Source organism: Sebastes fasciatus, chromosome 13, assembly GCF_043250625.1.
Source record: "Sebastes fasciatus isolate fSebFas1 chromosome 13, fSebFas1.pri, whole genome shotgun sequence".
Classification (NCBI taxonomy): Eukaryota; Metazoa; Chordata; class Actinopteri; order Perciformes; family Sebastidae; genus Sebastes; species Sebastes fasciatus.
The window spans coordinates 13914995-13932892 of NC_133807.1; the positions used below are offsets into that span (position 1 = coordinate 13914995).

At 44.0% G+C, this 17898-nt stretch overlaps 1 protein-coding gene across 1 annotated transcript in view; it reads right to left on the reverse strand.

Moving 5' to 3' along the window:
- prr36b (proline rich 36b) overlaps positions 1–17898 on the reverse strand; it is a 38342-nt gene that overhangs the window by 16333 nt on the left and 4111 nt on the right. The window contains exons 2-3 of the mRNA XM_074655628.1: positions 1590–2308; positions 830–908 (exon numbers count right to left, since the gene is read on the reverse strand). Coding sequence (XP_074511729.1) covers positions 830–908; positions 1590–2205 — 695 coding nt within the window. The 5' untranslated portion in view covers positions 2206–2308. The remainder of the gene's footprint in view (positions 1–829; positions 909–1589; positions 2309–17898) is intronic.

The following is a 17898-nucleotide window of genomic DNA, read 5'->3' on the forward strand; positions in this document are numbered from 1 at the left end:
TTGAAAGAACAGTCAGACTTCCAAAGGCTCTGATCAAGATCACCACTGCTGCCTCAGACAAAGGCCTCCTTCAGTCTCCTCTCCTGGTCTATCGCTGAGCCACCACGGGACCCAACGCCATGCACACAGTGTGACTCAGGTGAGGAACACATGTTGACCTGATTGCACAAAAACAGGCGCTCATGCTGGTATACATAAACGCCCCCTCTGAAGAAACAAAAACATTAAGAGCATTCTCTTGTTCTCAGTTAAATCTTCAACAGGCCCTCCTCCTCTCTCTAAACCCCGCTCCTTCCCTAAACTTGTTTTATTAATAATGCTGCTGTATAATGCTTGCTCTGGTGAAACCCTGCGAGGCATTCCTCTAAGGCTTGTTCTGACATTGGCTGGTCGCTGGCCTACTTATACGCGGCCCTTCCAGGCCTCTATGTGGGAGATCATTGTTCCTCAGTCCTCCAGGGTGTTTTCTCTTAAACAGGGTCGTCTTTGAACCTGTAGCCAAGTGAAGCCTTTTGAACCGACTGCTGCTCACTTGGCACTGAGGAGCTTTATCACGCCGCAATTCCTATCTATTTGGCAATTTATTCGGATTTGCTACCGTTCTGAAGCAAATTTGCTGATTTGCTAGGAAAGGCTTTTAAGAAAAGGAGCCCACTCATAACACTTTAGCCTGAAGGATTTCTGAGAGGAGGAACTATTTTAGACAGCTGCCTGTGCTATCTACAGACACACAGAAAATCTCTTTCAGACACATGTGTGCTTATACATATACGCAGACACACACTCCAGGAAGGGCGAGGCTTCACTTCTACACAAGTGTCACACCTACCTGGTTGTCTTGGAAACAGGGGGCTTAGTTGAGGCAGCAGAGCTAGGCTTGGTGGGAGTCGCAGACGCAGTCTTGGGAGCTGGAGGAGAGGAGAGGAGAGGAAGTGGAGGGAAGAGGAAAGGAAAGGAAAGGAGGGAGAGGAACGGAAAGGAGAGAAGAGGAGGTGGAGAGAAGAAGAAAGGAAAGAAATGAGAGAAGAAGGGAGGAGATGGAGAGGAAAGGAAAGGAGAGGAGAGAAAGTGGATAGAAAAGGAAAGGAAAAGAGAGGAGGTGAAGGAGAGGATAGGTGAGAAAGTGGAGAGAAGAGGAAAGGAAAGGAAAGGAGTTGGAGAGGAGAGGAGAGGAGAGGAGAGGAGAGGAGAGGAGAGGAGAGGAGAGGAGAGGAGAGGAGAGGAGAGGAGAGGAGAGGAGAAAAAGTAAAGAAAAATGTGAAGAACAATATTAGACCAGTATTCTACTGTATAGTATAATATAGTACATGGTAATGTATATCACAGATATAGGTCATGTCATAAGGATATAGGGCAATGCATTTCTGGATTACCAGCAGCCACTCTGGCATGTGTAATATGTGTGCTGAATCCATCCCGTGTGCATCTATTTGCATGTCATCACATTATAGTGAACGCTCCTCATTAAAGTGGATCTGTGAAAACATTTCATGCTGCGCTTACTGTGGATGTTTTTTTTCCCACACAGCCCAGCCTACATTCTGAAATACACTACAACTTATGGTTTTTGTGATGACATTTTCACCAACCTGGGGGCTTTTTAGCAGCAGCTGCAGCGGTGCTGGTTTTGACACCATTAGCGGTTGCGGGCGCCGTCTTCTTGGCGGCTGTTGTTCCGGTCATCGGCTTTGCGCCGTTGGTGGCAGCCCCTGTGGGTTTCTTCTCGCCCACTTTGCTCTTGGGGGCCGGGGCCAGGTTCGTGGCTGTTGGTTTTTTGTAGGGAGCTAGGATTGGGGAGCTCTTTTTGACCGCGGCGGGTGCGGGTTTCTTAGCCGCTCCGTTGGTCTGGGGCTTGGACACGCCATTTGAGAGGCGGCTCTGGGTTGTGTTGGGCCGCGACCCAGGTGTGGTCTTGGCTGGGTTGGCTGTGCCAGGTTTTGTCTTGGCCGTGGCCTTGTTGGTAGTCTTGGCTTTGGGGTCTCCTGAAGTCTTGTTGCTGGCCTTGGCAGCTGGGGTTTCCTTGGCCTGCTCTGGCTGGGGTTCCGCCTGGCCTGTCTCTCCTACAGGTTGCTGTGGCATCTCCTCCACCGGACTGGCCGCCTGGTTGGGCTCCTGACCCACGGCCGGTGCTGCCTCATTTACTGGACTGGATTCCAATGTTTCCATTGGCTCCAGCGCTGCCGTGGCGACCCCATCCGGCTTCATCTCCCCTCGAGTGGTAGTGGTCCGTCTCTGCAAAGCGGAGCTGACTTAAATCTCACAGGATAGCCACAGGTCTACAGGCTTTCTGGAGACAGCGAGGTCTGGTCTGGAAAGAGACAGGAGGATAATATACAGTACGGTTAGTCAACAGCAAGACCAGACATGAAAAGCCGTTTGCAGCTTCTCCACCAGGAATGTTGTTAATCCTAGGAATCAGATAAAGTGATGACTTGTATCTTCATACAGCTTCAGCATCACACACAGAAATATTTTTATGTAAGCGTCCAAGTGTTAGCAGGCAAACTGACATATTGCCGGTCTGATGTATAGGAGTTGGAGACTGAACTGCTGCATAAACCCAGGAGAGGACAGAAGCTTATCTAGGACAATACAATACATAGAGAAAGACATCACAGCTTCATAAGTTGTACTCAGAGGGAAACAATTAGATCAACACATTTTATGTTATGCTCAATGTCTCAGGGACCACAGAGGGATGGGCAGAGTAGGGACATGTCCACTGCCGAAACAACACATTCTACAAATACCCTTCATTATTTTCAATGCCAACTGCAGTGCAGTGGCAAATGGTCCCCTCTGTGAGACTAAAAAGCTCAGTGACACACTTGGCCAGCGTAGCTAGCTGCTACGGGTTGACTTTTTTTTTTCTTGGTTCAAAATGGCATCAGAGTCACTAGTGTGGAAGACTAGTTTTCCGGGATAGTACTCTTAAGGGAGCGCAAAAAGCTTTGACACGCAAACGGCACACACACACACATGTACATGCCACCTGTAATAATGTTATGACACGCAAGTTTTGAATCTGCACATGGATGAGAAAAGCTAAGCAATACTGCTCCATACTATTAGGCTATAAAAAGAAAAGTAGGTTGAGGTGGGAAAAAAGGCTTGGATGTATTTGCTAAGTGGGTCAACGCATGTACAATAAACCCAAAGATAGGCAGACAGTTTGACTCATGGGCCACAAACAGAGCAGCCAGAGACATGAGCAACCGAGGACGAGAAGTGGGACGTGAAGCATATGAGGCCTGATGAAGGGCAACCATCTGGAATACGAGCTGTCATACATTGTCTGCATCAATATTACACAACTGTTTCTTATTTTGTTTAATCAGCTCCTTGCAAATGGGAGGAAGAGAGGAAACGGATAGGTTTTTACAAGTTGGAGAAGGCAGAGGGGGAAGTGGGGGGGGGGGGGGGGGGAGTAGCAGGAAACTGGCTTGTCAAAGTTTACAAACAGAGCGAGGAGCCGACTGTGCAGGAGGCTAAGTGGTGAGACAAACTCTGAGGCAACGCAGAGGCCAACCCAGAGGAAGAGGCTTGGCTTGTGGAGCATGGGAACAGACGGGGAGAAGGTGGGACAGAGAGAGAAAAGAGACAGGGAAAAAACAAGATGTAAAATGAGCTCACTATTGGCTGATCTTTGCCGGTCCAGCTCTAAAATCCAGACAACGCTAGTCATCCTAGTTTCCACTGACCTAAACGTGCACACACTCACTTTCCTATTTCTAGAGGACAGACATCATCTTTATGCCCGCTGGCTTCCTGGAAACAATTCCCGCTGCACACTCTTCCTCGTCTTTCTTTCCTTCTTCCGTCATCCTATACTCATCCTCTAAACTAAATCTCACATGTCAAAAGGCCTTCTTTCATTCTCCGACGATCCTTCCATCTCCCAAACATTTTCCCCTCCTCGATTTCTTTCCTCCCCCACCACTACCGCTCTCCTTCCATCCCTCTGTTCTCTGTTTGCCTTTGCACAGATGGTCGGAGCAGCTGAGCAGGGCCGGAGGGCGAGGAAAAAATATCCAAATATCCCAAACAACACATAAGAACGGATACACACAGCTAGTGCAACAGGCCGCCACCCGAAACAACCGGAGGGGGAAATGACGGGTAGCAATGAGATGCGATTTCATGCTGCACCCTTTAGTCATAACTTAAGGTTTTTTTTAAATGCCAGTGAGGCTACAAAATGTGGACAGTTGGGTTAATTATGTAACTACCCACAACCAGTCACAGCTTTTAGGAGAGAGGGTGGACACTGGTGTGAGTGAGGGAGGGGGGATAGAGACGGTAAGATAGAGAGTAAAAGATTTGTTTGAGTTCCACACTGTTTTGTCTGCCTTTCATTCAACCTCTGCACAAATAGCACTTAAAGGTGCTAAATGTGAGATTGGGAGCATTTCTATTGCTTCTGCAGTCTGCACGGCTCTCATCACGGTGACGGCTGAGTCGGTGTTCTGACAAATAGAGCTACCCGCTTTGATTGACCTACCAGAAGCTCATCCTGTCAGACTAGTCTGATGGACCTCTATAAATGTAGTCAAGTAGAGTAGCTCATTCTGTCAAGGAGGAAAGATACATCAGGATGGCCTACTGCCTCTATAAATGTAGGTCAAACTATGGGCGTGTCCTCGTGTCCATGCACACATCGTGTTGGTTGGTCATTCTGAGTGGTAATTCTATTTTTTTTAGAAATAGGGATGCTAATTTTGAAAATTGTTTTAACCGAGAACCGACCCTTGTTAACCGATTATTAACCATTAACTGACAAGATTAGTGCATCGCATGCAGCGGTGCGCCAGCTGCAGAAAACAGACAACTCTGTGAGTGCAAGAGTCCCCAGTTCACCCGACCAGAAGAGTTACTGTAGCAGCCACGATGCTGCGTGTATTGTCGTGGACACATGCAGCCACTTTCCCAGTAAGTCTCCCAGTGTGCCTGCCTGGCGTAACGATAGCGAGTGACCGACAGACAGTGTCTGTTTGGTTTGTGTTAAGAGGAGATGTAGTGTTGCTGGTTGCTTCGTGCTCGCCGTCGTCACACACATACGGTCTGTCAGCGCAGAGTAACGTTAGCGAGTGCCCGACAGGCCGTGTGTGTGTGGCGGCGGTGAGTGTGGGGTTGTCGGTGGTGTTATAGCGGTGACTGAATGTAGCAGTGATAGTGTGTGTAAAGTTTATTTGTTGGTGAATAAATGCTACAACTCCTCAGCTCAAGACCCTAGCCAACTTCCTGTATCTATCAACCCTGGCTCAGACTCTCTTAAGGTGGGCTGTTAAGGTGAACCAGCTTTTCTCCTTAAAGTGACTCCTTACTCCTCTGAGTTTTGCTTGGCTTTTTAACAGAGTTTTTATATTTCTTTTAACCGCTTAACCAATAGCATTAATCAGTTAAAATTATTAATTTAGGTTAATGGTTAATTATTAATATCCCTAGGCAGAACACTGGCAGCTCGCAGCTAACGGTGCTAACAGTGAAAACAACAGCGACAGTGCTGACAGAGCTAACAGTGTTAACCATTACCATTACATAGCTGTAATCCTCCAGTAAACGGAGTAGAAGAAGTAGAGGTTACGAACTTGAGACAAAACAAGTCGGCTTGGCAATCTAACAATCTATGAAAGAAAAATGAAGATGACATCAGGAATTTGTTTAAATTTGTTTCAGTTGGGCAAGTTTTAATTGTTCTTTCATGTCAGTTAGTATTGTTCATGTTTCATGATGTTTGGAGACGAAGATGTTTTGGGAATATCTGAGAAGCGGAACAGCGGAAACAGCTGATCACTCATGTGAGTTAAATGGTCGCTACTAATCCATTTAGCGCGCCAACTTTTTTTCAACAAAGGCAAAAACCACCTCAAACGAGTTTAAAAACTTTTTTCGCAAATTGAGGAAGTTTTAGCGAATTTTGCCATTTCCATACAGCTTTTCTAAATGTGATACTTGAAAATACGCATAGAAATATGTGAATGGAAACACGACTAGTGTTTGACCCGGCACAGCTATCAACACTATGACCTAATTCAACCAAGCAGTGAACCAGGAAATAAGACTGTGTCCAATCACCATTCCCTCCTCTATTTCAGACTCTGGTGTTCTGCTCTTCCCACAGTAGACTAAAGCATCTGGCCTGGCTGTTCCATTTCACTGCTCCTCTCCATAGTACCCCACACTGCTGCTGTGTGTCTGTGTGTGTGTGAGAGAGAGAGAGAGTGATAAATCCTGATTGCACGGCCACAGCCAGAGGAACATTACTCTTTCTCCTGCAGGTCTCCAGACAGCTGTGATATTGCACTTCTCTCTATGGCTCTATAGCTCACTCAGCCGGCGTTACGTCATTAGGACCATCAGTCAGTCGTAAGCATAAACAGGCTAGCAACCAGGGCAGGAACATAATTTTTATCTACACAGAAACTGGAGGTGGTGGTGGGGGGGGGATTAAGACACATCGAGACACTTTCACTATTTCAGCAGCCAAATAAATAGAAATGACGGTTGAGACAGTTCATTTGCTGCCAAAGTGAATTTCCCACCCTGGCCCTCACCCCTTAACACGTCAGTGACCCTTGTACATACATTTCTCAGGATTTTACCTTCCTTAAAGCATCTTTCTCAGCACAATTACTGAAGCACTACGGTTTAACAAATCAGAGATTACTTATTAAACATTTGTGCTTCAGTAATTGTGTCCGACATAAAGAAATCTGATTTAATTTATAAGCTACAGTGTGTGCTACAGTTTCTATTAGTAAGGCTTTTGGGCTGACGAATTGTTTCCTCAATGTGTTGCAACAGCTTTATACTATCTTAAATTTCATCCCTAATTACTGCAGCACTCCCAACTGAAACATCCAACCCATTAAGGCTATTACAGGTTTTCATTAAGGCTAATTAGATTGAAGAGAGTTATTCCCTTGCAAACGGACTGAATGAGCAGCTGGTACAAGGGCACACATTTGGTAAGTTAGCCTATTCAGAAGCTGTAAAATGTTTGCTGGAAATTGTAATGTTATTCAAAATTGTAAAGCTGAACCATGTTTTCTAACAAATGGCTACTATTGGAAGTTAAATTCCTCCATAATCAATTTATTCTACTTGGATTTTGCTGAGGAATCCTCATTTTTACGATCCTCATTTTTACCCTGCTTCAAAATTACACACATCTGGACCATAGCGCTTTGTGGCACAACCATTAACAACTAAGCAGCAGCTGGGGATTAAGTGTTTTGCAGGTTCATTGGCACCTCAACTAGAGCTGCTGATGGTGGATTTGCATTACTCAAGGGGGTTATAATGGGATTACATTGCCATGCGTTACATTACACAAGTCCTCCCTCCAATCATAATATTTAAGATGGACCAGAGGGGACCGATTCAGTCTTAGGTCAATGCCTTTACCTGTAATCTACCATTTTAATGTGAATAAACCATAGACTGTATTTAAGAAGTGAACGTAGTCAACGTGACGTCACCCATTGGTTTGTGGACTGCCGTTTTGAAGCCTCGAGTTTGGCATTTTGCCCGTCGCCATCTTGTTTTTTTTTGGAACCAGATGTAACACCAGAGGGTGGAGCTAAGTACAACTAAACGGTGAATAAGACCATTTTAGGAGACCAAAATGTTAATATTAACTTTCATGAACTGAAAACACACTGTGAAAGGGTTAAAGTTGTAAGTCGAAAACACGACAACACCCAGACCAGACAACGCCCTGGAAGCAACCTGTCAATCCCAAGGTAGCTACACCCTAAAGAATACCCTGCTTTATGGTCTATCTGACTCTAAATGGGACCATCATTTACTAAATGAACATCATGCTGTATTGAAGACCATAAAGACCATTGAGACCATAAACTCATGTTTACGATGTTTACTGAGGTAATCAATCAAGTGAGAAGTAGGCTCATTTTCTCATAGACTTCTACACAATCAGACTTCTTTTTGCAACCAGAGGAGTCGCCCCCTGCTGGCTATTAGAAAGAATGCAAGTTTAAGGCACTTCCGCATTGGCTTAACTTTTAGAACCGGAGGTTGACCTCTGGAATAAACCTAAATTTATGAGGCAAAATAATTTGTGGCTACATCCAAATGTCTTAATTCGTATAGGCTTTCCTCCAAGAACCAAAGGAAATACCCAGGCTGGCTCCTAGACATCCTCTCTAACACCAAGGCAACAACCTGGGCTGGAACACACAAGCTGGCATTTTCAACCCATAAGGGACAGAATGTATTCAATGACCTGATACTGGCTTGTGAGGTAGTGCATATTTCCAGCAGCTAATTCCAGACAGATGGCTATGTCAGCTACATTAAGTCCATTTCAAAACATTCAGGAACAGCGTGTGCACTGTGTGAAATGTTAATAACATTAAATGGCTTAATCTGAAAAGAATTGCCGGTCAAGCTACATCAGAGCAGGCAGCCAGTCAGCTGTCCTGACCTCCTGTGGCCTGAGCAACACACACAAAGGATCTGTAGGAGAAGAACTACTTCAACAGTTGTTGTCCTCAGTAATTCAGCTAAAAACAATAGCTGGAGATAGAACAGAGTAGCGTGGAAGTGGAGTGGGAGTCTTTCGCTGTAAATTTCTGAATGTAGTTGACTTTGCAAAAATGTGTTTGTTGTTGGCCTTCACAATGTGTCCAAATTATGTGGTTGGTGCTTCCAAGCAGCGTCCCACTCCAAATTCCCTGCAAGCCTCAATGATGAGCTACACAGTAACTGAGAACAAAGGAAACCCACACAAACACCAGAGGCAGTGGTCGAAGCACAGGATCAGGAAAGACCAGCGAGGGACTCCTTTCCTCCAGTACATTGGTCTGATCATCAACAAGGTCTGCTCCATTCTCTTAAAGGAACAGTGTGGAACATTCGGGGTATATAATAGTGGAAATGGAATATAATATTCATAACTATGTTTTCATTAGTGTATAATCACCTGAAACTAAGAATTGTTGTGTTTTCCTTAGCTGAGAATGAGCCCTTTATATCTACATAGGGAGCGGGTCCTCTTCACAGAGTCCACCAATGTTTCTACAGTAGCCCAGAACAGACAAACCAAACACTGGCTCTAGAGAGAGTCTTTCACGTATTTACTCTTAAACTAGTGTTATTATGGTAAGGATGGCCTCTGTGCGAGGCGAACGGCGTTACCACGGTTTTGCACTCTGCAGCTCACGTTACAGCAGTATTGGAAAGGGAGGCGTGAGCGGAGTGGTACTCAGTTGGTTGCAAACTGTACCTTTAAATGCGATTTTAAAGACTAGCTTTAATGTAACAGCCTTTGTTTCAGCTAGTTTTAATGCTGTTTTGTTTTTCAAACATGTTTTAACTATATTCTGAAGTGCATCTATCTTACATACATTAACAGAAACACACACATATATAGGCTACACTGTATGTGCACACAGTATATAATAGTGGGTGTGTTACTTGTGTATGTATTGTGCAAGTACATACAGCACGTAGTTTACTTTTTAAAATTGTATTTCATACTTTTAACTCTTCTTGTTTTTATATCATTACAAGGCTTTTGTATTTTAAGACATTTTGTAAAAATTTGCTTTCAGGGAAATGCCGTCTGTTTTATTTCTGTTGTTGTTGTTGTTGTCATGATTCTTACACTTAATCGGCCTCAAGCTGTAAGCTAATGATGGGCAAGCCAGCTCTGCAAGGTGTGCTCATCCTCCTAGGCATCATCCCTTCCTTTAATACCCACACTGGGACACAGACAAAATGTGTGTGTGTATCCCTGACACACACACCAGTGTTCGGGTCTATACTGTCAATAACTGGAAGGCATCCAGCTCTGCTGAGGGATCTAAGCTTTTCTGACTGTCTAGACATAAACATGCGGTTCTTGAATAATCAGCTCATCAGCATAATAAAACAGAAAACTGCTACTTTGACCTCCTTTTGGCATCAAGTACAATCTACTACTGTGTGTGTGTGTGTACAGGGGGGTGCACATGCACTAAAAATGCCTGTTTAGAAAACAGCAGGAGGTCATATTTAAAGAACTGCTCACTGGAAGATACCACATTTCTGTATCTTAAAGGGGACCTATTTTGTTGTGCTTTTTCCCTTTCCTTTAGTGTGTTATATTGTTTTTTGTGCATGTAAAAGGTCTACAAATTCAAAAAGCCCAAAGTCCACGCCATAGAGAGTTACTCTCACCCACAGAAACACTGCTCCTGAACTGCCTGAAACGCCTTGCTTGAAATCCTGCCTTTTCATCCGTATTGTGGTGATGTCATCAAGTAACACACTTGCATAATACCTGCCTCATGACTACTTTGGCACGCACTCAAACGAAGCTAGTTAGAGCGGAGCTGGAGCAGAGTCCGAAGAGTTTGGTTGACCCATCACAACAGAGTGGGCCAGCTGACCAATCAGAGCAGACTGGACTTTTCGGGAAACCCAAAATACAAGTATGAACCTAAAAATAAGCATAATAGGTCCTCTTTAAAAAAACAAAACAATAGTGCTGAGGGTAGCTGTGACTCATTATGCAGATTCAAATTAAAAAGCAGCAGCGAGGGTTATTGAGCTAAATGTTAAGTTAATGTCAAATCTGCTCTTTAGCTGTGGTGTGTGTTCACGTCTATCCACTGTCAGTTAGAAGCAACAGACTCTTCGCCTTCTCTACACAAATGTCGAAATCAAAACACTCCAGCTCATTCAATCACTTTAGCCAACCAACCATTCAATATATGAATCGCTGTGGTAGAAAGTCGACTGTGCTTTCACAGTACACAACGGTGTACTCACACATGCATTCTGTGAGCCTTCTCCTATCCCCGGGGCCTACTCTAAATAGAAGTCAAAGAGAGGGATTGTGGGGGAAGGAGGCGGTGGGGGTGGGGGTGGGGTGGCGGAGGCGGTAGAGAAAAAGGATGCAAAAAGAAAGTGAGCTTTTGTGGCCGATGTAACACACCGCTGACTCTGACACGAACTCGTGCAAGCTTGATGGTATCATTCGAGACATAACTAATGACTCCGTGAGAGGATAGAGGGTTGGAGCAAAGACGTCTGCGGTGAGGGGAGAGGATGTTTGTGGCTCGGGTCTGGTTTTTGAAGACATTTTTAATGAGCAGTCAGTGGCCTCTGACCCTGTAATTGACATGCTTTTATCTCTACAAGCAGCAAACAGAAGATGCTGAGCTGCGGTGTTTGCTCTTTGACACTGCTAATAAGCTGTGCTCCGACACAGCCAGGGTACGATTTACAAAGCACATCTCATAATGTAAAATCACAAATGTCAACGCAGGAAAGTGCAAGCGCTGCCTTGACTGTCTTTGCTTGAATAGCTGTTCATTTAATTTAAGATATATTGGTTTCGCAAAGATAACATAGCTTGGACACTTGTGATGGGTTAAATGTTTCTTCCTTTGCTGACTATGATCCAATTTATTTAAATCAAACCGTAAAACAGCAAAGATAAGATTTCTTTAGTGCTCTTCACATGAAAATTACTTTCATTATACTCTGTAATAAATGTATTAAGTCCTTATTTGGAAAATGATTAACAAAAACATGTCATGATACTCAGTTTCTTTTAAAATATGTAAAAATATACAATATCAATATTAGACATATCCATGTATTGGACATCAGTCTAACCTTTTAGTTCTTCCTGTCTTGTTATCATGTCAACAGCTCCAAACTTGTCTCTTTGAGGAGCACAAGACTTAACTAGCGCTGCTGCTTCAATAATTTACTGCTCTCTTGCTTACGGCACTGCCTGCACATGGGCAAGTGGGCTGGCGCCTCAGATATGATGCAGTTTTACTTGTTGTGACTGAGTCCAAAAATGACAAAATAAGGTGGAATGTGAGTAATGTGTTAATGTGTATGTGTATCACTCCTCCTCTTTGCAAGGGAGAGAATGTCAGATTCAAGACACCACATGCTGGCATGGGGCCTGAGATTGTCCATTTAACCTACTCCAAATCACAACAGTAGTCTCAGTCAACTCTCCGCCCCATTTAGGCCTACTTAAACCCATGCTTTCTATACTATGCCCTACTATGAACTAATAAAAAACAAAAATGTATTGATTAGTTGTCAAATATTAAATTAATTGCCAACTATTTTGATAATCAATAAATCAATTTGAGTATTTTTTAAGACAAAAGAAAGTAAAAATTCTCTGATTCCAGCTCAAATGTGAATATTTTCTGGTTTCTTTACTCCTCTATGACAGTAAACTGAATATCTTTGAGTTGTGGACAAAACAAGACATTTGAGGACGTCATCTTGGGCTTTGCGAAACACCAATCGACATGTTTCACCATTTTCTGACATTTTATAGACCAAACTAATTGATTCATTGAGAAAAAAACATCGTTAGCTGCAGCCCTATTTTGGACAGTTGGTCAGACAAAATCAGACATTTGAAGACATCACCTGGAAAATTATTAGGATTTTTTTAATTTTCTAACATTTCAGAGACAAAACACTTAATTGATTAATTAATTAAAGAAAGTGATTGATAGATTAACAGACTATCGATAACGGAAATCATCATTAGTTGCAGCCTTATTTTCATTGTGTTTCGTGACAGTTTAGGTGAGCTTTATTTTGTGTCTGTCCAGTTTGAAGTGTTTTACGATGCTCCGCTACGTACAGCTGATCTCAACATAAACAAAAACACACGTGGATGATGGCACAAACTGAACGGAGACCTCTGCCAAGGTACTCGGTCACCTTGGCAGAGGTCTGTGCTCTCCGAGTGCAATTCTAGTTTAGAATTGCAACCAGATTTGGAACTGGAAATGGCTATGTAGCAAAATGCTAAAAGAAACATTCAACATTATAAGTTGATGGGGTAGCACCCAAAATTAATTAGAACTGAGACTAACTGTTAGTACACTATTAGTACAAAACAATTAGCAACTAGAAGGTAGGATTAAGATCAGGATAACACTACTAAGAAACGGTGTTGAGGAAGATGCTAAAAGCAAGAACATGAGTGCAACAGGGGACTGACAGGGAGGAAGATCCATCTTCACTTCTTAGAGAAGTGAATCAAAGGAATAGATGTACAGCAAAGATGCCCCACGGCTGAATGTTTCATTTACTCTCAGCCAAATCTTGGCAGAACACCAGCAGCAGACTAACAGCTACCATCAGTCACAGGCGTACACTGTTTGAACAGGTAGAGCACAAGAAATTATCTCCACAGTCAATGAAGCCATTTGTATTGGACTGTGAACTGTCAAATAAACCCATTCTGTCTATAAAGTCAGCTTTCTCTTCTGGACTCATCATTGTCGAGGAGTTATGTAACAGCCGTCCATTATCACAGCAAAACCTTTCAAAGCCACTTCTACCCACCATCACTGCAACCGCTGACTCTCTCTCTCATGACACTTAGTGGGATGGTTTCTCTGCATGTCACCGCCTCTTCCTCAGCCTCAACACGCATCATTACGGCTTGCTGCTGGGGCTGAGTGTTACCAAACACATCCCTGATGAGGATGTGCATAGGGATGGAGGGATAGAAATGATAGGTGTTATGTGTAGGAGTCGGATGAGGGGGTGCCGAAGGTACATGACACCCAGTTAAATCCAGCTGGGGGGGTTCCCATTTAGTTGCCTTGATTCTAATCACAACTCACACATTCCCTCAAACACCCCCGACCTGAGGTCAGGAAACCGCCTCTGACCTGCACACAAATAAACTCCAAACAAAGCCTGCTGCTCTGCATGGCCCACATTCCCCACAGACTGTGGGAGGGATGAGCAAGCAGGGGAGAGGGAGAGAGGAAGCAACCAAGAGAGGGGAGAGAGATACAGGAGGTAGGCTTCCATCACCATGTTGTGCAAAGTTGTGAAAAATCTGGCAAATTATGCAACCCAGTGTCTTTTACCACACTGTGATTGTTGCAACTTTTGTTTCTTTTGAACTTTTCTGTAACTTCAAGGTACATTATTGCTGCCCTATCTACCATCCTCTGCATGTTTTAGGGTAAAACAATATATCATTTAATACGTATTTTTAGTTACAGTTACATTTAAATCAATCTAGCAAGTAAGAAATTATGATGAAATGTCATGAGAACCAATACTTTGGTACCTGGGCGATGAAAACGTGACGGTACTCCTTTTTCTACAGTAGTGAAGGTACTGTCGAGACTAACGGCGCCCCGGGGAGGACAATAAAAAATGTGTTTGGGATGCAGTGAACTCACCATCGATGCATCCAGGGGACGCACCCTATTTTTTCCCTGAAAATGCTACATTACGATTCAAGATGTTTTCACAGCAATATAAAATAGATAATAGAGAGGGCATTATGACCTGTTTAACTTCCTAACAAACACCAGTATGCAAACGGTAATAAAGGAGTGTATGTTGAAGTACATGGGATTTATTGTTTTACTTTTGTTTTTTACCGTGGTATTGAATTGGTATTGAGAATCGTGGAATTTCATTGGTATTGGTATCGACTACTAGGTTTCTGGTATTGTTACATCCCTAGATGAAATTGGTTATTGTGTTTTTAATGGTAGTATAGCAAAACCTAGAAATGCTATATAAACCTCAGCTGTATTGTTAATGTATTAACTCTACTTTAAATTGTGTCTAGTTTCTTGATAGAGTGATTTATGATATATAATGTTGTATTTCCATCTTCAGCCCTGTGCTTTACCAACATTTTATGAGAATATTAACTGTAACAAATCATAGAGCGTGTTATTTTCTCCCGCTAAACAAGCATTAATGGTGAGCTACTTTTTCAACCCTAGTAAGTAGTGTCTGCAAGTCTACCCTTCAGGCTCCATCCAGCCCCATCAACCTTCACTAATAAGGCAGGGCAACCTGTATGTAGCCTTAGAGGCAAAGCTAGGAGCAAAAAGCACCCGCTGCTGCTCGTTGATTGTTGTCAGCGTGCAGTGATAATTGAAGGCAACTCGGATCAATATTTGTATCAACTCTGATCTTCTCTCATCTAGACCACGGTGGCCGGACAGCATTTTTCTCACATTTCCAATCAGGTCTTCTTGTGTGGTAATTCAAAATACACATAAAAACAGGTGGATGGAAACATACTGAACACTATGAAGAAAAATGTGGCTGCCGATGCCATTAGTTATCCACACCTACCGTTTGCACACAGACAGCGAGGCGACACGAAAAAACAACAACACACCAGTCTCCTCCCCCGCTGACTGTCAAGTGAACTCCTTAAAGGTGTATAGTACAGTCATTCCTATCACTTGATTTCCAGTGAGTCAATGAAGCTGCTGGGATGCTCAAAAAGACAAACTGAGCCAGAACAAAAGGCCCCGCTGGGAGGAAGTCTTTTTCTGTCTCCTTGTTTAGTTGGCTGCTTCTGGCATGAGTGAAAAAGAGCAGCAGATTGTGCGACAGACACCTGGATCACAGAAACATGTGACCAGAGAGGCTGGCACTAATCCTAAGGACTCTTTGCAGCATTGCACTAAGATTTTAAAGTGTCCCCAAGTGATAACTCAACTGAAATTAAAGGATTGCAAGACCATAAAAACAAAATAACAAATCAGCAAAAAGGCGGGTAAGACTGCCATAATTGGCAGAGAATGCTAATGGCGTCACAGTTTAGGGCTGTACATTGTGTGCGTTCACACACTACCCCCTCCTTCTAACAAGCACCACATAAGTTGATGCAGACAAAACGCACATACATACACTCAAACCCCGTCCTTCCCATGGTGTGCCCGGGCTCGGAGAAACTCGACCCCCTGGGGACGGGCAGATTAACACATGACAGAGCTTGTTAACCCCGGACAAAGAGAGATTCTAATCTTGTACAGTCGGCTTCGACGGTCCTAAAACAGTGCACAGACACGGCTACAGGGAAAGAGAGAGAGGGGGATGCCTAAGAAAGACAAGAAAGAACAAGGGAGGGATGTGCGGCGGTAACAGAGGCCTCAGTATGTCCCAGAAACTAGACAATGCTCCGTCAGCCCCAAAACAAAAAGGGCAGAGACAGAGCCCGGCGAGGGCCCTACGACAGCATGGCTGAGCTCCACCGCCCGCAGGGACGACCAGCAGGGCAGCGCAGAACTCAACTGTGTGGATATTGATCACACAGGAGAAAGTGGGGAGCCAGGCTAGCAGCTCTACAGATGGGAGGGACAGAGAGAGACAGAGACAGACAGAGGAAGTGCATTAGTGAGGCCGGTTCCACTGATGCTGTTAGCTCTCTCCCCTGGGAGATAAGAGAGATAGTAGTGACATGGTTTTAAGGGAGGATAATAAAAAGGAGGGTGGGGTGGGGGGGGTAAAAGGGACTGAGAGAGTGGGCAAGGAAGAGAGAGGCAGAGGACCCAACTGAGAGGCAACAGAGAAACTAAGGCTAATTTGTAACTTGAAGAGCTGCTGGATCATCTCCATAATGGGCCGTCTGCCCACAAACAAGCTCCTCTTTGGGGGTAAATGAGATCAGGCCAGCCCGGGACCAGCTGGTGGCTTGGATCAATGACACCAGATAGAAGCAGATATAGAGATGGAGGAAGAGAGGACAGAACCGAGGCATCTGGACAGGATGGCGGAAACGCACTGGAGAGGCTTTGGCGTTCTCTCGAGATTTCGCCCGAGGGACACCGACGCACGCACGCACGCAAAGGACAAGTGGAACGTCCATAAGAGGATTATGTCCTCCTGTTTGAAGTGGAACAAGGCACGTTCCAGATGGAATCTGATCCCTCGCAGCACGGCGGACAGGTTGGAAGGTTGACCAGATCAGCAGCCAGTAACTACAGCTTTTCTAAGAGCAAACGATACACCACACACAACTGGCATCAACATCTGCCAAGTCACTGTCAGAAGCTCCTCTTTCACCACATCCACAAAAACTAACTTTTTACAGTGGTTGCACTGGTGCGTCTAACTTTTTCATTTAGGTGCAGCAGCACATAATTTATGTGCACCGAAAAATTTTCACCACACCTTTTGGCACCCCAATAATACCTTTTAAGAGTTTTGTCATTTCCCATAGGCCTACACTAGGGATGAGACGATATCAGAAATGTAGTACTCGATACCAATACCAGTGAAATTCACAGTAACAACAAAAGTAAAACAATAAATCCCATTTACTTTGCATACTAATTTTTGTAGTAAGCTAAACAGGTCACAATTCCCTCTCTATTATCTCGTTTATATTACTGTGAAAACAGCTCCTTCAAACAACTGGATTAATTCAAGTTTCTCGCCAAAAACTACATTTTACAAGATTACATTTGCCCAATACTCATCTTTACTGAATGCATAATAATATAAATCAATGGCACCTCCCGTTAACTAAGGGGAACTCAGGGGAACAATACGATGGGTCCCCTGGACGTCAATAGTGAGTGTAACAGTCTACCTACGGTACCGTCAGGTATCCACATGTGTACATATTACGTTGGTATAAGAGCAGCGTAATGTAATGTGTTTGTTGCGAGTGTGTGGTCAAGCGACAGAGAGATATGCGCTCAGAGCAGATCAGCCGTTTGGCAATCATCGGAGCAGAAAAGGAAATTAGCGGTAAAGTTGCCTTGTGTTATTAAATGTACAGTGTCACACACACACACACACACACACACACACTTTTTTGCCCTTCCCACTTGTGAAATGAATCTTCCGCCGTGTTCAGGATTAGGCCTCTTACCGGGGACTGAGGAGACAGGTGGTGGAGTGGTGTTCTGCCGGTGAAGCCGGTCAGGTCCAGGAACAGGTTTAACGGGCACAACAGCATTTTTCTTGACAAAAAACAATTACTAGTTCTCTTTATTTTGAATTACCGGTATGTTTTATGGTTGTGGTGTTGCTCAAGGAGAAATAGGCTACAGGGCGCGGTTTCACTCATACTGTAAACACACAGTCAGACCTGTCAGGCGCACTCACCAGATTTTT